Source organism: Molossus molossus, unplaced genomic scaffold (assembly GCF_014108415.1).
Source record: "Molossus molossus isolate mMolMol1 unplaced genomic scaffold, mMolMol1.p scaffold_m16_p_24, whole genome shotgun sequence".
In the NCBI taxonomy this organism is placed as follows: domain Eukaryota; kingdom Metazoa; phylum Chordata; class Mammalia; order Chiroptera; family Molossidae; genus Molossus; species Molossus molossus.
This window is the reverse complement of record NW_023425360.1, coordinates 1275712-1299316: the sequence shown is the minus strand read 5'-3', so window position 1 is coordinate 1299316 and position 23605 is coordinate 1275712. Positions and strand designations below refer to the sequence as shown.

At 57.4% G+C, this 23605-nt stretch overlaps 1 protein-coding gene across 1 annotated transcript in view; it reads right to left on the bottom strand.

The window, feature by feature from the left end:
* The window catches only part of ARNT2 (aryl hydrocarbon receptor nuclear translocator 2), a 55591-nt gene extending 32251 nt beyond the window's left edge, over positions 1 to 23340 (bottom strand). The window contains exons 1-4 of the mRNA XM_036278141.1: positions 23255 to 23340; positions 23047 to 23094; positions 21153 to 21366; positions 18816 to 19029 (exon numbers count right to left, since the gene is read on the bottom strand). Of these exons, the coding sequence (XP_036134034.1) occupies positions 18816 to 19029; positions 21153 to 21366; positions 23047 to 23094; positions 23255 to 23340 (562 nt within the window). The remainder of the gene's footprint in view (positions 1 to 18815; positions 19030 to 21152; positions 21367 to 23046; positions 23095 to 23254) is intronic.
* Between the last annotated feature and the right edge of the window lie 265 nt (positions 23341 to 23605).

Genomic DNA, 23605 nt, shown 5'->3' with positions numbered 1-23605 from the left:
ACGGGTCTTGAGAAGACTCGCCCCAGCTCCAGGGCTGCAAACAGGGGAGGGGCAGGGGGCGGGGTGCAGAGCAGGGGCAGCTCCCTGCCTCCACCCTGCAGCTCCTGCTTCCCCCGAGCCTGGCTTCTCTGCACCAGGTACCCGACGGCTGTCCCCTCAGTGCCCACCCGGCCCAGGGCTCTGCAGGGCGCACAGCACCATGCACCACCACCGTGCTCACGGCTGATCACGTCTTAGCAGGGCGTGTGCGCCGGGATCACCTCCGTGGGCAGGCCCCACGCTCAGTCTGCGGGGGCTCAGGGGAGGCCGAGGGGAGGAGCCCAGGCACCTGCTGCTCTGGGCAGCTTCCTGCCCCAGGTGTGACACCTGTCTGTCCCTCTCACAGGCGGCTCCTTTCCACGGCTGCTTTCAACGGTCACTCGCTTTGTCCTCGACCAAATGGCAAAGGGTTGTGGGGGCGAAGCAGGCCCAGCAGGAGAGCCTGTCCCATTGCGAAGTGTGCGCTGAAGATGTCACAGCTGCTGAACACGGGAGCCGCGGACACGGAAATGAAAAAACACATTTCCGCCACTGCTGTCATGGCCCCGGGGGAACACTGCCTCAGGACTCCCCCTCCGCATGCTCCCCCAGTTTCCTTGGGCACAGTGAGCCCCTTCTCAGGCTCCTCGGGAAGGGAACGGGCTTCACTTTAGACAGCAGGTGCGTTCCCAAGGGGCTGCGTGTACACTGGATGTAACAGCAGGGGGTGTGTTCCCGAGGGGCTGCGTGGACACTGGATGTAACAGCAGGGGGTGTGTTCCCAAGGGGCTGCGTGGACACTGGATGTAACAGCAGGGGGTGTGTTCCCGAGGGGCTGCGTGTACACTGGATGTAACAGCAGGGGGTGTGTTCCCGAGGGGCTGCGTGTACACTGGATGTAACAGCAGGGGGTGTGTTCCCGAGGGGCTGCGTGTACACTGGATGTAACAGCAGGGGGTGTGTTCCCGAGGGGCTGCGTGTACACTGGATGTAACAGCAGGGGGTGTGTTCCCGAGGGGCTGCGTGTACACTGGATGTAACAGCAGGGGGTGTGTTCCCCAGCGGCTGCGTGGACACTGGATGTAACAGCAGGGGGTGTGTTCCCCAGCGGCTGCGTGGACACTGGATGTAACAGCAGGGGGTGTGTTCCCCAGCGGCTGCGTGGACACTGGATGTAACAGCAGGGGGTGTGTTCCCCAGCGGCTGCGTGGACACTGGATGTAACAGCAGGGGGTGTGTTCCCAAGGGGCTGCGTGGACACTGGATGTAACAGCAGGGGGTGTGTTCCCGAGGGGCTGCGTGGACACGGGATGTAACAGCAGGGGGTGTATTCCCGAGGGGCTGCGTGTACACTGGATGTAACAGCAGGGGGTGTGTTCCCGAGGGGCTGCGTGGACACTGGATGTAACAGCAGGGGGTGAGTGAAGGCACAGGGCCATCCCAGGCCCCGGGCTGGGAGTCACTCTCCACCCACGGGTGTTGGGTTTACCTACAACAGGACGGAGCAGCAAGCATGGAGGTGTTGCTATTGATGCCACGGACTGTGGGTCTGGGCTGTGAGGCTGGTTCCCTGAGAAACACCACCAGCCGAGTCCAAGGCTGACTCTCCGGACCTCCGCACGCCCACCTTATCCGCTGGGTCAGGAGGACACATCCTTCCCCGGTCCTGTCTCTGGGCTGGTCCCCCTGCCCTTCTTCACCAAGGCTGAAGGGACCGGCACCCTGGTCACCTGCACTCTGTCCTCTTCGCCCCTGTTCCCACCCAGCCTAGGGCGACCTCTGGAATAAACAAACTCCTACACCTTCAGCTCTTTACAGAAATCCCCGGAGTCCCTGAGCTAACACACCAGCCGGACCTACTTCGGGGAGGAAGCTCCTCCCACATCCCCGGGCAGAAGGTGGTCACCGTCCTCAGCCCCCGGGGTCGTTCCCGGCCAGCCCTTCTCCCAGGTACCCCAGCTCCCTCCAGACTCACGGCATCCGCACTATTATTCCGAGTAGACAATTTACCACTGGATGGACGGCTGTTCCTAGGTGTCCAGGTGGTAAATAGCGCTGAGGCCAGTAACTAGAAAAAAACAGCCACACTCTCAGGATAGATTCCCAAACCCAGAATGACTGCACCCAATGCAAAGAATACTCTTAAGCTGTGCTCAACACACTGACCAATATTCAGTGTCTCCACTCCGTGAACTGGGCGGAATGATACCGCATCTCAGGGATTTTAGCTATAATTTTTCTAGGATAGCTGAACAATCACAAAATGCTTTAGAACGGGAGTTGGCCAATGATGACGGAGGACCCCCACCTGGCCCGCTACCTGTTCCTTCAGCACGTGGCCCTGGCGGTTCATTTATTCATCGTCTGTGGCTGCTCCCCCACGGCGGAGCTCAGTCAGTGGGAGAGCGAGGGTGTGGCCCCTGGAGACAAAGATATCACTCTCCGGCCCTTTACAGAAAGCATTTGCTGACTCACACTCCGGAAGATTGATTATCAAGATTCCAACGGAGCATCTCTTCCTCCACGCGGAGGGTCCTCGCGGAGCTGTTCTCGGTAAGCTGGCTTTTCCAGGATTACTTTGGTTATTAGTAACTTTTTTTTTTTTTTTAAAGAAGAATTAGGTTTGTCTTGGACGAAATCATAAAGGAAGGCTTTGTGCTCCTGAAACGGGCTCCACAGGCCGCCGCAGAAACACAAACAGAAATCCGAATCATTTCACCCAAGGAACCCTTAAGGAAACAAGACGCATCTTATCTCGGTTTTGAAAAGGAGGGAAACAGAGACCGCAAGGAAGGAAAACAAGAGAAACCGATTAGCAACAAAAGCAGAGGGGTGGCCCCCGAGATGGACGACGTCTGATGTTGTTCCAAAAATGCGTGGCCCCCCGAAATGTGGGCCGAGAGGCGGGAAGAGGCTTTGGTGGCAAAGGGTCCTCACACCCCAAAGGCTGACCCCGCCGTCCGAGCAGCTGCGCACACAGGACAATCACCCCGCACGGCACAGGAGTGCACGCCCGGCACACGAGGCCCACGGCGGAACAGCACAGAGGCCAGGCCGCGTCCACTGGGCCCGGAGAGGACAGGCCTGCTGCTGCTGAGGGTGGGGGCGCGTTCTTCACGCGTCCTGCTCCCTGGCAGGTGTCTGGACGTGGCTAAGGCACAAACACACCAGTCCTCAAGCTGTAGCCTGTTGTCTTCTCCAACCAGAACAGGAGGGCTCTGGATGCACAATGGGGTTCCCGGGGGGCCTCTGATACCCCCCCAAGAACCTCCACCACTGCTCCTGTGCTACTTTAGACAGAAGTCAAAAAGGAGGCTGCCCCCTTCTTCCAAGATCCCACCTCCCAGGCATAGTGATTGGCTGAGGGCTGGGCACTTGACACAAATGGGCCAATCACAGTGCTTCACTCCTCCTCTGTCCACAGTGATTGGCCCCAAGAGTACGTGATGCACACAGGCCACTCAGGGTCCTCCACAGGCACGCGGTTGACGGTTCCGCCCTCCGCTCTTTTTTCTGCCCTGAGTGTGGCTCTGTGTGCGCAAAGCAACTCCTTCATTGGTGCCAGTCGAGTCCCCCTTTTCATGCCCAAGCGGGTTCAGTGTTAGTCTCCGCTCCTGGCAACCAAACAGCCTGCACGACTTCAACGATCTCGGGCCTTCACGGAACAGGAAGGATGAGGGAGTGACTTTAAATTTACAGAGGATTTCACCCAGGGCCAAGTACGTGTGTTTTAAATTTCTCGGACGTCCCTTCTGTCACCAGATGAGATTCTTTGCTTTTAAGTGGCTTATCTGATTGGGTCAGACCTACTTGGATAATAATCTCTTTCTCTCTTTTTTTTAAGGTCAACTGACTTGAGACGTTCTTATTTTTTATTTATGTTTATATGCTTTTATTGATTTTTAGAGCGAGGAAGGGAGAGAAACATTGATGTGAGAGAACCATCGATGGACTGCCTCCTGCACGCCCTCTACTGGGGATCGAGCCCACAACCCAGGCATGTGTCCCGACTGGGAATCGAACTGGGACCTCTCAGTCCCTGGGACAGTGCTCAGTCCACGGAGCCACACCGGCCTGAGATGACTTGGGACTTCAGTCACATCAGTAAAATCGCTTCCCGGCAGAACCCAGATTCGTGTTGGACTGAATAACGGGGGGGGGGTGGGACCCATGGGGAGCCTTGGAACATACTGACGACATGGTTCCCAATATAGCCTCCACTTGAAGAGATGCCCTGCCTCTCTTCCAAGACTACGAGCTCTGTGGGCACAGCTGGCCGTGGCTGGAGCCTCTCCATGTGCCCCAGGCCAGGGTGCTTCTCACACGGTGGGTGCCCATCAGCTTTGCCCTGAATCAGTCCCAACCACCTGCCATGAGGTTAAACTGTCACAGCTGCTTGGTGACCAAGGAACAGTACTCAGGTGCCCCCCTGGGTGTCACCCCCCCATTTCTGAAAGGATCCCTGAGGACTCAGGGTTAGGGCTTTTCACACAGGGCCAGGAGCCCCAGAGACCCCACAGGCTGAGGACACACGCTGCCGACAGGCCCATCCACCCAGGGCGTCGGTGACGGACACCGAGTGGGCTCAGCAAAGACCACATCCTATTGCAACAGCGGGAACCCTGACTGCCCCACAGCCGCCTGGGAAGTTCCCGGGACGGGACTCCAAGTATCAGTCACTCAGATCTCAGACGCAGGGACTCCTCAGGCCGGCATTCCCCTCGAAGGGAAAGGCGACCCCCAGCCTGGGGGACGGAGGCTCCCCGCCATCGGAGAGAAGCCCGTCTACCACAAAAAGCACGTCGGGAAGACGTGTCCGCCGAGCGGAGGGCCCTCCTGGCTGACCTGTTCTCAGGGAGCAGGGACAGGTCTGAGCAGACCGTCTCCTCCACACCTCTCACTTTTCTGTTTCTTAAATTTATTTTATTGACTGATTTGAGGGGGGAGAGAGATTTGTTGTTCCACCTATTGAAGTATCCATTGGTCACTTCTTGTATGTGTTCTGGCCAAGGATGGAGCCCGCAACCTTGGTGTATTAGGAGGACGCTACCAACTGAGCTACCCTACCAGGGCTCCCTGTCGCTTATCTGACCATGAAGTTGGTGGCTGGGGTTTGGGTCAGGACCGGGACCTATGGCTGTGGAGTAGCAAAAGGAACCGAGGGCTCATGGGCCCCAGCGCAGGGCCGGCAGAGGGCCTAACTAAGCAGGACGGCCAGAGGCCCCGCAGACGCTCGGAGCCGCCTGGTTTGCTTTGCTCCTGTCTCCCCACACGGCAGGGTTAGCTGAGAAGCTAACCAGGCGAAGAGGAGGTCAGCCCGAGGCTGCACAGGGCATCGGAGATAACCATCTCGGGGCGCAGGACGGCCGCGTGTGGGGAAGCCAAGGGCGCGGAGCCGCATCCCCCTCCCGCCGGGCAGCAGGGGCCCCCACACCCCCCACCGCTCTCTCCGGCACTCGCATTCCGAACGTGACACAGAGTCACGGGAGCGGGCGTGCCAAGCCTCCGGCTCTGCTCTTCATTAAAACGTCGTCACCCCCACGCCCCCCCACCCCCGCGGCCGGCACCTCTCCTGCTATGTAATCTGCAGACAAAAGTACAAATCTTCCATCCTGTTTGGAGTAAGCTGGAGTGTGACTTAAAGAAACACATTCCCCTTCGGGCTGCAAGAATGCCAGCAATGCGGGCCCCAGGGCTTCGCCTTCTGACGGTAACCGATGGGCTTCCTCCCCCCTCCTGCGGGACGGAAAGGGGCCAGGCCGACGGGGAGAGGCAACCTGAGGCCGTGCGCTCCGTGCCTGCAGACAGGTAATGAAATGACCAGAAATAATAATGAAAGGGGCAGGAATCTGTATCCACAACACCGGGGGAGGGGCGCAGACAGACAGAGACACAGGGATTTCTGCGAAGCACAGTGCCCCTGCGACGGGGTGGAAGCGAGAGGGTCCTGACAGAAGCTTCCAGAACTGTAAACAAGGAGACCAGGGAGTCAGGACGCAGAGGAGACGTCGCCTGAGGTCTAGACAGGCAGGGGCAGGTCACCTTGACGTGTCACAGCTGACCTGCCCAGGAGGAGAAAGGCTGTTTCCGGCGGGGGGGTGGGTGGGGTTCCAGGTAACAGCGCTGGTGGCGTCTGCCAACTGCAGGCTCCCGCACCCAGTGCACACAGCTACCACGACATGCAGTAGCCTCACAGCCCCTCCAGATGACTGGACCCCCCCCAATCTAGGAAAACGACATTTCAAAGAAATGACACTCTGACCAAAACCATCTCGAATCTTAATACATGTCAGGAACGTAAAATGGATAAAAAGGTAAGGGAGAGGGGAGGTTAGCTTAGTGCATGAGGGGAGGTTAGGTACCGTTTACATGAAAAGAAAGTGACCCCAAACAGCACAGGTACCACCCCTGTCCGCGAAACGCATTCCGAAACGCATTCCGAGACCGAAGATATGCGGAATATCGAGTCTCAGCGACATCGGAGAAGATCTTTCATAAATAAGAGAATCATCGGACTCCAGAAGAGAAATCATCGGACGCCAGGAGAGATGGCTTTTAGATGCAAAACATGACTTTGGAGTCAAAAGCCCAAGGAAGGCGCTGAAAGCCCCCTCGCGGAGCTAGCAGCCGCCTGGAGAAATTACCCCAGAAATCACAGAACGGGGACGGGGAGGTGAGTGTGATAAGCAGATAGCTCACATTCCGGAGCAGAGCCAGGAGATCCGTCTCGGGCGTTCCAGACCAGAGCGCACGGACGCAGGGCAGGAGGGGCCGTCACAGAAACGCTCCGAGGACATCTGCTTCCAAGCAAGATGGAGCACCAGGGGCCGGATTTACCTCCCCTTCTCAAATAATCGAGACGACCCACAACGTGCCTGGGACAACAGTGCTCCAAACTGGGTATCCGGCAGCGAAGGACAGTGACCCCCAGGAGACGGGAGACTGACCAGACGAGCCACACCACCTGGAGAACAAGTCCAGCTGCAGCACAGGCAGAGGGGTCACCCGGAGCCCAGCTGACTCCAGGAATTGAGAAAATGAGGCAGAGAAACAGAGAGACCAGCCAGCGAGAATTCCAGGCCAGAACAGAGGACCAGAAGGGAGAGAGGTGCACGGAGAGCACCCCAGAGATCTGTGGAGGGGCCCCCTCGAGTCCGAGGAAACTACCTGAGACCAGGGAAAGCAACAACAGAGAGAGTAGAGACAACAGCAAAGAACTTAAGTCTGAACGCGAGAACTACAATGTCTGAGATGGAAAATTCACAGGGTGGAATCAATGGTACACTAGATACTGCAGAGAAAAGATGAGTGAACCTAAAGACGAGGAAAACGAACTATTTAAAATAAGATAGTTGGCAGGTTCGAACCCTGGTCAGGGCACATACCTAGGTAACGGGTTCGATCCCCAGTGAGGTTACGTGTGAGAGGCAGCCAGGCAATGTTTCTCTCTCACAGAGATGTTTCTCTCTCTTCCTCTAAAAATCAATAAAAACATATCCTCAGGTGAGGAGTAAGAAAAAAGAAAGAAAGAGAAATACACTAAGATAAAAAGGATTTTTAAATATACAAAGAGCTTGGGACAATTTCAGTCCGTCTGATAAACAGGCGATCGGAGTCCCTGAAACAGGAGAGGAAAATGGGAACAGATGAAACCTCTGATAAACAAGTAGCTAATATTTATTATAAATAAACCCAGCCCTGGCCGGTTTGGCTCAGCGGTTAGAGTGTCGGACCATGGTCCAGAGAGACCCGGGTTCAGTTCCCGCTAAGGGCACGTACCTCGGTTGCAGTTTGTCCCCGGCCCTGGTTGGTCGTGCGGGTGGCAGCCACTCGGTGTCCCTTTCACATCGATGTTTCTCTCTCTTTCTCTCTCTCCCTCCCTCCCACTCTATTTGAACAAAAAATGGAAAAAATGTCCTCGGGTGAGGATAAAAAAACAACAAAAAAAAACCCCCAAAAACCCAAAGATCAAAGAAGCTGAATGAACACCAAGCATAATAAACATAAGGAAACTATAATAAGGCAAATCATAACGAAATCTGACAATACCAGCGACAAAGGGGAAAACCGTAAACACCAGCCAGAGAAATAAAGAGGTATTTTGCACAGAGAAACAAGAAGAAAGATGACGGCAGACTTCTCACAGGGGTCAATGCAAGTGAGAAGACAGTGGAGCAAAGACCAGTATCCCCTCATGAACACGGACACAAGTTTTTTTAAAAAACGTCAGCAAGTCCAATCCAACAATATATGAAAAGAATATACATCATGTCCAAATGGGTTTTGTCCCCAGGAATGCAAGATCGTCTTAACTTCTGAAAATCAAACCATGTAATTCACCATATGAGCAAACTAGGGAGGAAAAGCCCATACTATCATCACAATACGGGGTATCCCCCCCAAAATCTACACAGGGTGTCTGCAGATTCTACAACATTTTGAAAATAAAATGTATTTTAATAAACACTGGCTTTATAATTTCACTTTTTGTGTGTATATGTTTTGGGGGACACCCTATAAATGCCGCAAAAGTATGACAAATTCCAATATCCATTCCTATTAAAAACACTGAGCAGCCCAGTAGATGTGGCTCACTGCTTGAGGTCGACCCTGCACCAAGAGGTCGCCAGTTCGATTCTCAGTCAGGAGACATGCCCAGGTTGTGGGCCCGATCCCCAGTGGGGGGCATGCAGGGGGCAGCCAGTCGATATTTCTGTTTCCCTCTCTCCCTTCCTATCTTTAAAAAAAAAAAAAATCAGTAAAAATATATTTAAAAAATAAAAGAAAATAGCACAAAAATACGACATGCTCAGAGATAAATCTGAAACGTTCAAGGTCTATACGTTGCTAGTGACCAAACCCCTTCAGGCTTTTCGATAGGTGCGGACGAGCCTATTCTAAATTCACCAGGAAATGCAGAGGACCCAGAAGAGCGGAAACAGCTCTGGAGAAGGACTCAGAGGGCAGTGAATGCTCCCTGCTCCGTGATACGCTGTGGCCGCCCGGACAGTGCAGAACCAGGGAGTGCACAGGCAGCCGGCGGTCCATAAAACAGCCATGTCTGGAAACAGACCCATTCGCACAGAGACGGCTGGTGTCCGACAAGGGGCAGAGAGGCAATCCAGGGGAGGGTGGGCCGGGGTCACCTCTGAGGTCACCACAACGTGGCAGTCTTTTCAACCGAGGTGCCGGAACAACTGCATACCCTCCCTTCCCCCCAAAAAAAGGCCTGTCGTGAGGACTCAATGAGAAATATTTGCAGTCACTTCGCATAGCATCTCATGCGGTGTGTAAATATTAGTCCCCTCTCTTCTTGCATTCCAAGGAAAACTATTTCCCTCCCAGCACCAGAACAGTCTTTATGCATAAAAATGCACATCAGATTCTGTTAACACCATGTCAGGGGCTGCTTCTTGCACATGGCGTACATTTAAATGTGCAACAGTCCTCAGTAGCTCTCACTGGCCTGGCCTCTCCCCCACATCGCCCTTCATGGCCGTATCCACCTCCCAGATCCAACAATTCCTTCCCTGCCACAGGGCCTTGTCACGTGCTATTCCCGTGGCTGGAAAAGCTCCTTGGCACCCCAGGCCCTGTGGATTGCTGACGCGCTCATACCCTTCAGACCCCAGCTTCACAATCGTTTCTTCAGAGAGGCCTGACCCCGCTGCACGCTCCCCACCACTTCTAACGTGGAGATGAGGGTCCCGGCTTCTGTGTTCTCAGCCGCTCTTGTAGGCAGGCCTGAGGGTCCTCACCCACCCAGGGGTTTCCTTACCCCATCTCTAACGTCCATGCTCTTACTACCTGGCAGAGAGAGAGTTCACGCATGTGCATGTGTGTGTGCGTGAGCAAATTCCCAGTCCTACAGATATGTCAGCTGTGTTGCTTAGAACAGTGGTGGGGTGACCGGAGGGGGACTTTCCACTAAGCACAAGTACTTATCACTTCCAAAGTGGACGCGGCCAGGCTGCCCTTCGGATGTCTAGGCATGTTGTGGAGGGAGCTGCGTGACAGAGAGAAGGGTTGGCCGGGGTCCCTCTGAGGTCACCACAACGTGGCATTCTTGTGACTCTAGGTCCTCAGAATATGGGCACTCAAGGTCAAGGAACAACACTGTAAATAGGTCACCGGAGAGCAATGAATGTCATCACCACACACGGGAAAACTAAAACCGGTCATCAGCTCGCGGCCCTGTGAACAGCTGGCGGCCAGGCTGTGCACTTGAGGACAATAAAAGAACCGCAGAAAGAACAGAAAAACGGAACACGCATGTTTTGCTCAATTAGCTTCTACCGAGAACCCGATAAACAGGAAAGGCTTGCATTTTCATTTAACCGTTTGCCGTGAGTCATGACATTTCAGAAAGAAATGTGTCTTTTTTTTTTTCCATTGAAACGAAAGGAAAGTATTTTAATTTTCCTGATCACGCTGACGTTTTTGCAATCAGGTTATTTTTAACCAAAGCATTACAAAACAGGACCATCACGTGAGAATATTCCTGAAACCCAAAGCACACCCCCTCAGGGAGCGATGATTCTACTTGTCTTCTGAAATGTTCTCAAGTAACTCCAAATAACTAATATCTGCCTAAAACCGACATGAGGAGGTTATTTTTGTTACAGCTGCTTTTTATAGATGGGGAGGGGAAAAAAAAAAACCCTCTTTGTCTATTTATTCTCCAGCATTAAAGTTAGGACAAAAGATGAAGAAACCAAGACAGTTGCAAAAAAGGTTTAATAGGCCCCCCCTTGCTCATTTTTCAACTGTGTTGCTAACTGATTACATTTTTAACATTTTGTTTCTTTTTCATTTTGATCTTGTTGCAATTTCCCCCCTGGCTAACCAGATTGGGCTGTTATTTTATTGGGATGCAGTCATTGTCAACTTCTGGATCACCGTGAAACCACTGGGGGTTGCTTTTAAAAATACAGATGCCTGGCCCTGGCTGGACCCCTCGTTTGACTGGGGTGTCATCCCAATATGCCAAGGTTGTGGGTTCGATCCCCAGTCAGGGGACATACAGGAAGCAACCAGTGAATGCACAAATAAGTGGAACAACAAATCGATAGTTCTTTCTCTCTTAAATTAATTTTAAAAAGAAAACATTTAAAATCCAGATGACTGGGCTTCACGACACCATTGTGGACTTCAGGGGAACAGGCTGGAGTCCCAGCATCAGCATTTTTAAAAGAAACGCTAACGTTCTGAGGTGTACCGCGCTGTTTTAGGGACTGGACTTTCACGTATTGTACTTTATTTCATACTTAACAGTTTACTCTATTTTTCTTTAAAAGGAAAGGGCTCCCGATGACATAAGCTCCATACATACCCCACCAAACCTGGAGGGGCTTGGGGATTTTAAAAAAATTAGTTACAGTCTGGCCGGTGTGGCTCAGTGGTTGAGCGTCGACCCTGCACCAAGAGGTCGCTGGTTCGATTCCCGGTCAGGGCACATGCCCAGGTTGTGGGCCCGATCCCCAGTTGGGGGCGTGCAGGAGGCAGCCAATCGATGTTCTCTCTCATCCATGTTTCTATGTCTGTCTCCCTCTCATTTCCTCTCTGTAAAATCAATAAAGGAAACAAATTAAAAAAAAACACAAAGTAGTTACGAAGCGACAGAACTCGAAGCTGTTCTGCTGTGGGCACCAGCTCACTGTCCTGGGCCCTGGGACACTGCTGTCCATCTGCAGAGCCCGGCTCCGGCTTCTGGACGGGCTGCCTGTCTCAGCAACAGCTCGGCCGGGCAGCGGCTGCAGGGCGCCCCCTCTTACCCACGGGGTCGCGTGTGAAGGGGAAGACGCTCGCTCTTAGCCCAAGGGGGAGTCCAGCGGGTTGGGCACAGATGCAGGGAACACAGGACTCCCAGTGGCGGCCGCCGCGAGCATCTCTGCTACTTGTCTCGCAGAAGAACGTCCACGCTGATGAACAGCCGCCACTCGGTGCCGTGACTGGGCACCGCCTCTTCGAGCCCCGCCAGGCCTGGGTACGAGAGGCCCTCGCACATGGGGGCAAGGGCAGGACGAGAAAGGAGCCTGGGACAGGTGAGGGAACAGGGGTCCAACCAGAGGCCGCTGGAAACAAAGGCTCTGGGGACCGACCGTCGGAGTCCGACACCTGGATACTGATTCTGTACCCAGGACGCCGGCAGAAACAGGCTTGAGCCGGCCAGGTCCCTGCCACGGCCGAAACGGCAAGACCTTCCCGGTCAGTGGAGACGCGTCGCAGACGGGTGAGCGGAGCAATGAGGCAGAGCAGGGCGGAGAGGCGGGGAACCCACTACCAATGTGTGCGTGTGCTGGTCAACACTGAAAAGTGAGTAAAATCTCCACAATTCCCAGAGGCAGTTACCAGCAGGATCCCACGTGCCACCTCAGGCTTCAACGCGGGCTTGCAGGGGGCCCATGACTGTCCGCACTGACGCCAGGGGAAACTGAGGCCAGGGGCGGCCAAGTCATGTACCGAGGATAGAGGGTCACGAACTGTAAGTGTCACCAGGTCCTTCTGAGTCCACGTGCAGGGAGACGCGTGCGCACACACACACACACACACACACGCACCCACACACACACACACACACACGCACACACACACACACGCACCCACACACACACACACACACACGCACCCACACACGCACACACACACACACACCCACACACACACGCGCACACACACACGCACACACACACGCACCCACACACACACACACACCCACGCACACACACACACACACACGCGCGCGCGCACACACACACACACACCCACACACACACACACGCACACACACACGCACCCACACACACACACACACCCACGCACACACACACACACACACACGCACACACACACACACACACCCACGCACACACACACACACACGCACCCACCCACACACACACACACACACACACACGGCCGCGGGGGCTCCTCTGCTTGCACAGAAACCGGCCCCCGCCGGCGTCGGGCTCGTGCGTGTCCGTCTCCTCTGTCTGCTGGCCCCCCAGCCCCCCAGTGAGCCGGCAGCCGGGGCTGGAAATCTGTCCACATTCATGAAATATCTTTCAACATAAACCTCGAGAGAACACGAGCCACGTGGCGGGACACAAGCTCTGCGTGCCCGAGGCAAAGGGCGCAGGTTGTACAAACAGTTCACCGGACCAGGCACCGAAGAAACATTCGGACGACGGAGCTGCGGAGGCTGCGGCTTCCGGAGGGGAAGACACGCGAACGAGCCGCCCGGACTGGGGTTCCCCTCTCACAGGCTCCCCGAGCCCCCCACGGACGCTTCCTTCTGGCGCTGACACCGCCGCGCCCTGTCCGAGGGCCGAGGGCGCAGACACTTTCCTGGCCTCCAAACACTGTATTTACACTTCAGACAACAGAAACCCAGTCACAGCGTTATCATCCTTGACTCCGATGAAATCAGCCTTTTTTGTGGATTCTTTCTGCCTCGCTTGTCTGTGACCCGATACGGCAAGGGCCAGACTGCGGAGCGCGCTCAGGACCCCGGCTTCCGGCCGCCCCCGGGCCGCTCCGGCTTTCCAAGGAACAGAGGCTACAGCCGCTGGGAAGCAGCTTGTCTTTTCCCGGCACTGACAGCGTGGGGGGGGGGGTTCCCGCCGGTCGCCTGCAGGGCAGGTTATCCGCCTGACGTTGTCCTGCCAAAGGACTCCGCTGCACGGACGAGTCCCGGGGCCCCGGGGCTGAGTGCGAGGCAGGAGGCTCCCTGCCTCAGGTGGGCTGGGACCAGGGGCCCGTGTTCCGTGACGTGCGTGCCGGCTGTCCTGGGCGGCAGAGAGGGTCCTCCAGCTGCTCTCCCCGAAGGCCTGGCCCTCGGTCCAGGGCTGGGCAGACACAAGCTGGACCACAGGATGCACTGGGCCAGCGCCCCCTGCCGGCCAGCCCCGGCAGCTGAAGGATGCCCCCGCCCCACCAACACGCTGAACCCCTCCTTCTGGGCACCTCAAACGTCCACGCACATGCAAACCCCCGGGGACTATGGAAGGCAGGTCCTGGGCGGCCCGAGAGGCTGCGGCTGCCCTTCTGGGACACCGGCTCCCTGGGGCCCTCACTCGATGCCAGCAGGGGGTACCCTCCGCATACGAAGGTGTGCCTGCCTTCAGTTCCACGCTGGCGGGTGAGACGTCCCACAAAACCACGCCGAGCCCGTCCCAGGAGGGAGGCACACGCAGCTCCAAGGCCGGACATGCTCGGCGCTGACATGGACTCAGTCCCAGCATCTGGTTCCCCGAACTCTGGGTTCCCCGTCTTCGTGCATCGGGAAAACTGGAAGGTGGGCACCGACGCGGATCGCTGGGCCCCTGGAGCGGAGCAGCGGGCCTGAGCGCGGCGGGAATGTGCCTCTCGAGTGAGGGGACAGGTGAAGCCGGTGCTGCCAGCCAAGGACCACTGGGGACCACGGGATCCTGCAGGACCCAGGAGACCCCCGGGGCGTCAGACTTCTGTCTCGGAGCTTCGACAGCACCCACCACGCACAGGCCCGTGAACCCCACGGACTGCTGCTGGGTCTTCCCTCTGAGAGTCGAGCCCCCGAGCCCTGGGTTGAGCTACTCAGTCTGGACTTGCTGTGTGGGGCGGTGCAAGGTGTTCGGGCGTCTGTGTCCTGAAGGGGACAAAGCTTCGTCCGCACTGACGATGATCTGCACCCGTAGCCGCTGCTCGGCCTTTGCTGTGCGGCCCTGGGAACCTCTCGGTGACGTCGAGCTTGGTGCTCTTCCCCCGTGAGACGGGGCCCACCATGCCCCACGCCCAGGACCCCCACGAGGCCCCGGCACCGCAGGGGCTCACTGTCCCCGTGCGGCGGAAGCGCCCGGGACGGGCCAGAGCAGCAGTGCCCGCCCCCGATCCTGGGCGGGTGCACCTGCCACATCTCCCCGTGACGATTCTATCGGGCAGCCGGGCTGACGGCCACTCGTGTGGGAACAGGCGGGCTCCACTAATGGAAGCGAGCTCACCAGAGTTCATCCTAGTCCACCGCCAGGGTCGAGGACGGAATTAAAGCAGAACGTGCCAGTGTCCCCCGGGTGTCCTCTGTCCCGGACCCGCAGGGAGACCGAGCGCGAATTCAGTGGCCCCACCCCTCAAGCAGCGTGGCGGGGGGGAGGGGGACCCCGAGCAGAGCTGGCTGGAGCGGCTCCCTGGGGCCTGCCCGCTGTGTCCAGACCACGGCCCGGCCAAAGCCTGTGATCGGAGCCCGAGATCTCTGGACTTGGGCGCAGCTCTCGGGAAGACGGGGGAGCTGGACCACAGCTGACTGGGGTGCGTGAGTCATTCACGGGGGCCTTTGTGGCCAAAGCCCTTGGGGGACCGATCCTGGCTCCGGCTCTCCCCAAGTTATCACAAAGAATCTGGGCTGGAACAGTTAGGAAATGAGATGCATTCATAAAGCGACGCTGGGAACGCTGTCGGTGACAAGGAAAGGGAACGGCTGACCCCCCATGGCCGAGCCAACAGGTGTTTGGGGACCGACCAGTGAGTCCTCGAATGCAGCAGTGAGCAGATGAAGGAGATGGAGGGGGGGAGGGAGGAGTCAGCCTTAGCTCGCACCCTGGCCGCTGCGGACAGTCCACCTACAGCGGGTTCTCTGCCCCAAACCCAAATGCCGCCCAGTTCTGCGCGGAGGAAGAGTGAGCGCACAGAGGCGCAGAACCGGAGGGCGAACGGCCCAAAACTTGTCCGGAAGCGTCCACGGGTTCCCCTTCCCACACCCGCGTCCCGGCCTGGGAACTGGGGCGCTCCCTGCGCCGTGCAAGGCCTGGGGTCGCTGACTAGGCGTCTCTGCTCTCGGGCTCCAGGCTTTCCAGAGGGGACCGGCCACAGGGGCCTTGGGAGGGGCTCCCTGGCCCTCTGCCTCGCCCTGGGCCTGTCCGGGGACAGGCAGAAGCTCTAATCAGCCGGAAAGCTCCGGGGCACGTCCTCGGCTCCCCTCCCTTCCCGGCGAGCTGGGTTCAGGCCGGTCCGGATCCGCTCATCATTTCTGCACCACACTCGGAGCCCTGGCCTCCTTTGGATCTGATGCTGGCTCTGTTTTCCACTCAAAATCCTGTGACCCCAACGTCCCTGGCATCCCTGGAGACGGGAGAACACCCACCCTCCCCTGAAAGGACCCCCCTCAGACCACCGAGGCTGCTCCCCCAGCCAGCAGCTGGGGCAGGCCCTCCTGCTTTAGCGACAGTGCCCCGACGGCCTCCGGGAGAGCACCCCCCAGCCGGGGGCCGCGGTCCCTGTGGACAGGCTGCCCTCACACCCGCTCGGATGCCCTGGCCCCTGGAACTGGGCTGGGCAGGTGGCCTGAGCGAGCCAGGGGAGCCCATCCTGGGATGCTTGCTGGGGCCACAGGGGAGGGCACTCTGTTTCTGCTGTAAATAGAAGCCCCAAGATGCTAATAAACCTTCATCAGCCGTACCAGGGAGGGTGTAGTGTGCACCCTAAAGAACTGAAAGCAGGGTCTCAAAGAGATACCTGCACCCCCATGTTCACTGAAGCAGTATTCACGGTAGCCAAGACAAGAAAACAACCCTACTGCCCGCCAACAGAGGAATGGCTAAAGAAAATGCGGTACATGCATGCAGTGGAATATTACTCAGCCCTGAAAAAGGAGGGAATCCTATCATTTGCGATGCTATCGGTAAACTTAGATGTCGTTATTCCAGTTACATGGGGGACTGACAATAGCCAAACTCACAGGAGCAGAGACTAGAACAGGGGGTGCCAGGGACTGGGGGAGGGGAGGCAAGGTGGGGGGTTGATGCTTACAAAGTATAAAGTTCTAGTTATCGGGATGAATAAGTCCTAGAGACGGAGCTACAGCCCTGTGCCTACAGTTAACACAAGGGAGAAAGAAAAGAAAAACGAAAGAGCCACAAAAAAAACCACGAAAAAAATTCTGGTGACGGCTCGGTCTGTCCTTGGATGACGGTGGGTCACACCCCCCCTTTCTGGCCTGAAAGGAACTGTGCTAGGGGACAGGAGGGTTTGAGAGACCCTAGTCCCACAGGCAAAGGCTTCAAGTCATCCCTGAGGTTTTTTATTACATGTTTTTATTACACTTTTTTATTATACAAGTTTTTATTAACTGTTTTTATTACACTTTGGTTACGAAGACCTGTGCTGAGCGCCAACGAAACCCCGAGGCCCGTCCTGGGGCAGTCCTGCTGCTGGGGAGCCACACTGCACCCCAAGTGCTCGGGGAGGCCCGGTCCTCTCTCCCACCCAGGGACACGGACCCACTTCTCCAGTCCAACTTGTTCTCATAAGAGGGGCCCGGCCAGGGGCAGCTCGAAGGCCTGGCTGTTCACCATTCACCGGGTCTTCCTTCGGCTACACTTGTTCCGGCCGCCATGGCCACCACCCATCCAGTGTCCTCTCCAAGGACCCTTCTGTCCAAATGTGGGTGACACGGCCCCTTCAGTGCTGCCGGACCCATGGAGACTCCCCATGGACAGACGTGTCCACCCTACTGTGTGACCTGCTTAGCGAGGCCACAGCCTGGTCATCATTTCCCCGGCCATCTGCCCCAGCTGGGTCTCCTGAGTCGGTTTCAAAAAGCCACATCCTGTGGTCAAATACGGAACATGGGCACGGGCCAGCAATTCCTGGATGATCTAACTTCCCATACATTTAACTCAGAAATGCGTGGCCCCCGGGATTTCCAAGTGGGCTCATCCAGCATGGCTCAGGGCACGTCTCTGATCTGTTGTGGGGCTGCCGTGTTACACGCACGAGGAGCTCAGGGCCAGGAGACACAGAGGTGAGACAAAGCCCCTCTTCCTCCCTTTCATCCCAACACCGAGAGTCCCCATGTCCTTCAGAAACAGCTGCGCATCCGCCACTTTCGACCACACTGGACTCGGTCTTATCATAAGGATTATGCACCGGGATGTGTGCCCCCAACTCCGTACGTTGACGCCCGAACCCCCGGGACCTCAGAATAGGACTAGACTTGGACCTGGGGCCTTTCTTTACAGAGCAGGTTACGGTTGAAGCTGTGCTTCCATTTTTACTAGGTTCCTGTTTTTTGTTGTTTTTGTTTGCTTTGTTAACCCTTGCCCGACTTCCGTTGATTTTTAGAACAAGTGCAAGGGAGGAAGGGAAGGAGAGAGGGAGGGAGAGAAACATCGATATGAGAGAGCCACATCAACTGGTTGCCTCCTGCACTACCCCGACTGGGACCGGGGGTCGCACCTGCAACCCAGGTACATGCCCTTGACTGGGACTCGAACCCAAGACCCCTCGGTGCTCGGGCCGACGCTCTAACTGCTCTAACGGGCCAGGGCTCACAACTGTCACTCACAAACATGTGAGGGGTGTTCCGCTGACCCACAGCCCTGTGGCTTCCACAATGTTGTACACTGCAGGGTCTGTTTACTCTTTTTTTAACAAGAACATTATTATAGCAGAACTGAATGCATTTAAATACCTCGATGGGGGATGTCACCGTAGGTACTGGGCCTGGGTGATAAATGCCCCTGGGGCCAGCATCACAAACAGCCACACATGAGGCATAAACCTCACTACAGGGAATGTAGTCCTGCTGAAATACCGATAGCGCCCCCTGGTGGCGATATCTTGTATTGCAGGTAAAATATGGGGGTGGGGGATGGGTTAAAAATGCTTTTTAACTGTGTGGCAGGATAAACGAAGCTGTTGCACAAGCCGAGTCCAATCCACCCCCTCACCGTCAGGCAGCTTCTGACCTGCAGCTTCCTGATCTGTTTCCTGAACGGAATTTGTCTCGAGGGTCCCAGGGCGCCCGCAGGGGCAGACGCACTGACCTGTCATGGAGTTTTCCGAGGTGCACAGTTGCTCTCTCAGCTTCTCCACGTCGTCGGGGTGCACCTGTTCGTAGAGGGTGCTCCCAAACCACTCCGACTGGGGCTGGTTCAGAACCGGGGTGACGGAGTCGGACACGTAGATCACACGCCCTGTCTCGGCCGCCACCACGAACAGAAACCCGTCCGCTGCCTCCAGAATGAGATGCTTCAGCTCCTGGGGAGGAGAGGGGGTCAGGAAGCGGCAAACCCCCCGCTCCCCGGGCAGCCTTCCGCCTTCTCTCAGGCGCTCACGATGCACGCGTCGTTTGGGGAGCTTGGATTATAGTTTTTTTAAGCATTTACTTTTTTTTTTCCTTTATTTATTTTTTTAGAGTGAGAGGAAGGGAGAGGGAGAGACAGACAGAAACATCGATGAGAGAGAAATTGACTGGCCGCCTCCTGCGTGCCCCTCACCGGGGATCGGCCCACAACCCGGGCACGTGCCCTGACCGGGAATCACACTGGCGACCTCCCGGTGCATGGGTCGCTCAACCACTGAGCCGCACCGGCCGGGCTAAGCATTTACTTTATTAAAAATTTTTATTGTTATTAATTTATTTGAGACAGAAAGAGAAAGAGATGTGTTGTTCCACTTATCCATGCATTCAGTGGTTGACTCGTGTATGTACTCTGACCGGGGATTGAACCCGCAACCTTGGCGCCTTGGGAGGAGGCGCTAACCAACCGAGCCACCCAGCCAGGGCTTGACTGCTTTTTTTTTTAATTGCAAAATGAAATTTTTTTAAATGCACAGAGCAAAAATAAAATACCCCCCCCCAAAGAAAAACACAAATGCATAAAGCTGTACGAACCCTGAAAACAGCTACCCTGTCTCAGCTGGTCCTCCTCTGGGGGAGGAAACGCCCAGCCCTGGTGGACAGAGAACAAGGGGCGACCACCAGCAGGTGCTGGGTTGCCACAGACTGGCCTCCCCGACAGTTAAAGGGCGGTCACGTTGCTGGAGCCCAGGGCGCTCCTGGACGGAGGGGAGAGAGAATGGGGAAGCGAGGTGCCCAATGGACAGGAGCGTGGGACCCCCCGAGCCTGTGCCACCTGGCCAGGGCGCCCACCCTCTCTGCCTGTGCCTGAACCGAACGCTGCCACTGGGCACACGCATGTCACCTACTGTCCGCACGACTGCCTGACCTCCAGAACCGCTGGGCGGCCAGCGTCGCAACGGACTCTCAGCACAACCCCAGGAGGTGGCGGGGCACAGGGCACTGTCCAGGGCACTTCACGGCGAGGTGCAGGGTTGGTGTGCCAGCCCCGGGGACATGCTGGCCGCTGGGACCTGAGAGCCGGCAGCAGGAAGCCGGCAGCCCCAGCGCGACCGGGATGGGCCTTGACCCCAGGCAGCTGGAGCGTCCGCCGCCCGGGCCATCCTCACACCCTGCCAAGGGGCCCTCTCGGGGCGCCCCCTTCCTGCGGGAGCTGGGGAACTAGCTCTGCCTCCCGCCCCCTGCACCCGCTCAGGCCCCAGGGAACAGAGCCGTCCGTCCTTCGGTCCGTGGCTGGTCAGTGGCTGGCAAGTGCTCCTGGCGGGAGTCCTCTGTTCCGAGACCAAGGGCCGCTGTCCTGTGTCCACGCCCAAGGGTTACAATGCGTGGACCCGCTGGTGAGGGGAACCTGGGGGCCTCGTAAGGGCCGCTGAGCGCGGGACGGGGTTGGAACTCTAACACCCTCCGCCCGGGAGACGGGGCGGGAGCGGACTTGGAAGGAAAGGCCTATTTGTCCGTTTTCTCTGGCTCTGCACTTACGCTCTCCGTGTGTCCTGGACGCTGACTTAGTTCACAGGGCTGGGTCAGCGTTTTTATTTTCAGGGTTGGGGACACCCTCCCAACAGGAAGGGCTGTGGGGAACTCAGGGCACAGGGCATCCGGGAAAGGCCCGGTCCCGTCACGGGGGAGGGGGCTGGTGGCCGCACTGTGGGGAGGGCTCACGGGGCAGACCCCCGCTTCTGCCACCCTCCCCCCAGCTGTCTCCCCAGCGCCTGGAACTCGGGGCCAGCGTTCGCCTCTGCCCGTAGTTAGACCCAGAGACGCAGAAGGGCGGCCACTGGAAGAAAGGTCACCATGCTCTCCGTGCACGTCCCTGTGCACCTGTGGGCCCTGACTCACATCCTCAGCCTGTGTTTTCACCCTTGATTGATTGATTATAAAGAGAGAGACGAAGGGACAGAGACAGACGGACAGAGACGGCGTGAGACACCCCCTGTGGTTTCCTGGTGGAGAAGGTGCCCTGACTCAGTCCCGCCCTCGGCCCTGGTGACCCCTCCCGGTGCCGCGGGAGGGACAGTACCTGCTCGGTGAGGAAGGAGGGCTTGTAGGCGCCGTCCGTGGACTTGTTCCCCGTGCCCCGCATGGACTTCATGTGGGACACAGCCATGCGCAGGATGGTCAGCTTGTCCGGCTTGCGGGCCAGGGCGCTGCAGGTGGGCACCATGTCCGAGAGCTCGGTGATGTACTGGGTCATCTTGTTCCGCCGGCGCCGTTCGATCTCACTGTGGTTCTCTCTTCCCGGAAGCAGGCGACGGGGGGCGTGGGGGGGGAAGCATACGACCAGGGTTACCAGTCAACTGGGTGAAGTGACATGTGGGAGACACAGTGGGCTCGGCACACGTCCTGGGGAGCGGCCCCCACACCTGCGCGAGCTTCGGTGTCCGTGGGGGACACCGGCCCCTGCAGGCCCCTCGGGCCCCTCCGAATGTCCTGACCCCGCCCCACTGTTCCCATGAACCTAGGGGCCTGGTAACAAGCATCTAGAACTCGGACATCCCCTTCTGCTGGCAGGAGGGCCCCACACCCTGAAGTGGGCCCCACACCCCTCCCCTGGGCAACGGCCACAGCCACCGGCGAGACACGGGGGGGAGGGGGCAGCCTCCAGCAGGGGCCACCAACTCGGAGCAGCTGTGGCGCACCCACCAGCCGGTGGAGTCAGGAGACCCCAGCTCCCACAAACTCAACACATGGAAGGCCAGCCTGGCTTTCTTTCTCATTTTTTTCAATAAATGTGTTTTTATTGATTTTTTTAGAGAGAGATAGAAGCATCCATGTGAGAGAGGAACATCGATCGGCTGCCTCCTGCACGCCCCCTACTGGATGGAGCCCGCAACCTGGGCCCGTGCCCTGACCGGGAATCGAACCGGGACCTGTCAGTCCCTGGGACATGCTCCCCGCACTGAGCCGCACGGGCTGGGCTGTCCCTGATGGTTAACATATGGGGCAGCGCTGACTCTCTGACGGGCTGGGGGACGGTGGCAGGCAGTCCGGGGCTCCTGTTTCTCAGTGCTGGGACCTCGCACAGTAAGCTCTCGTCACCCTGCTCGGTTTGTCGTCACTGACACTGACCTTCGAGGCCAAACATCGCGCCTCGCGTCTCTTCCTCTTTCTGTTCCGAGACCCCGGGGGCCACCGTTTCCTGAGTCCACGTGGGACGGAGCGTTATCTCGAGGGGAATTCTAACCCGAGAAATGAAAAGTCATCGTTTCCCCGTCCAGGGCCCTCGGGGACGGGGAGACCGGCGCCCTCACTTCCGAGGCGAGCTCCGTTTCGGAGACAAAACGTCACCACAATCTGCCCTGGAAAATGGGGGGACGTCCAGGCTGGGGTCCTGCCAGCACCGAGGGAGGAACAAGACACACTGTTGTTGGTAAATTCGAGTCTCGTTTGGATTAGAAATTCAAGGGTTGCCCGGCTGGTGTTGCTCAGCGACAGAGCATCGGCCCACGGACCAAAGGGTCAAGGGTTCGATTCTGGTCAAAGGCAGGTACCTGGGTTGCTGGTTCCATCCCTGGCCCTGGTCAGGGTCATGCAGGAGGCGACCAATCCATGTGTCTCTCCCACATCAATGTTTCTCTGTCTCCCTCCCTCCCTCTCTCCCTTCCACTCTGTCTAAAAATCAGTGGGAAAATATCTTTGAGTGAGGTTTGGAAAAAAACAAAAAAAATCGGCGGTCACTGTTTTGAAAAAGCCGGCAGAGTGACTAGCCGGTCACTGAACCGTCGACAGTCCAGGCTAGGACGTGGCAGGGCTGCGGCCGGTGTCCGGTCGCTGGCCTGGAACGAGGGACGGGACGGGGTCAGACCACAGGCAGTGAGCGGCGTGGGCAGTGACGAACAGTAAACTGTGTGCCCCCGAGGAGGTGAGGGCCGGCTCCGGGCGTCCTTAGTCTGAGGAGCACAGACTGCCCTCACCTGGAAAATTTGCTGGGGCCTTCGCCGTCCTCGTCATCGAAGTCCATCCTGGAAAGCAAGGTCACACGTGAGCGTCCTCACAGCTGGGACACTGAACTGGCGATAGCAGCCGCCCAACGGCCCCCGCCCCACGGAGCAGAGAACAGCATCTCCACCGGGACAGGAAAAGGCCAAACGGAAGGTCCCCGGGCAGCGGCGCTGACTGTACGCTTGGGAACGTTTGCAAAGGGCTGAAGGTTTGACCAGGATCCCGAAAGCTGTGTCGGAAGGGTCCGGCGCCTCGCTGCCCCCCATCGTGGGACATCGCTCCCCCCACTTCACTTATTCTGCAGCGAGACCCCCGTTTATACCTGATTTGGCGGCGCATTCACAGAGTAAAAGAACTCAAGGGGTTTTGAAACCGGGACGTTTGAGGGGCCGTAAAGGGGAACCCCGCACTGAGGCCGCAGGCAGAGGGCAGCTGAGGGCAAGTAGACGCTGACGCCCAGGCCCAAACGGATGGACCAGGAGGGAGAAGGGTCGTCTGGAGACTCGGCCACCCGACGAGGGCGTCTGCCTG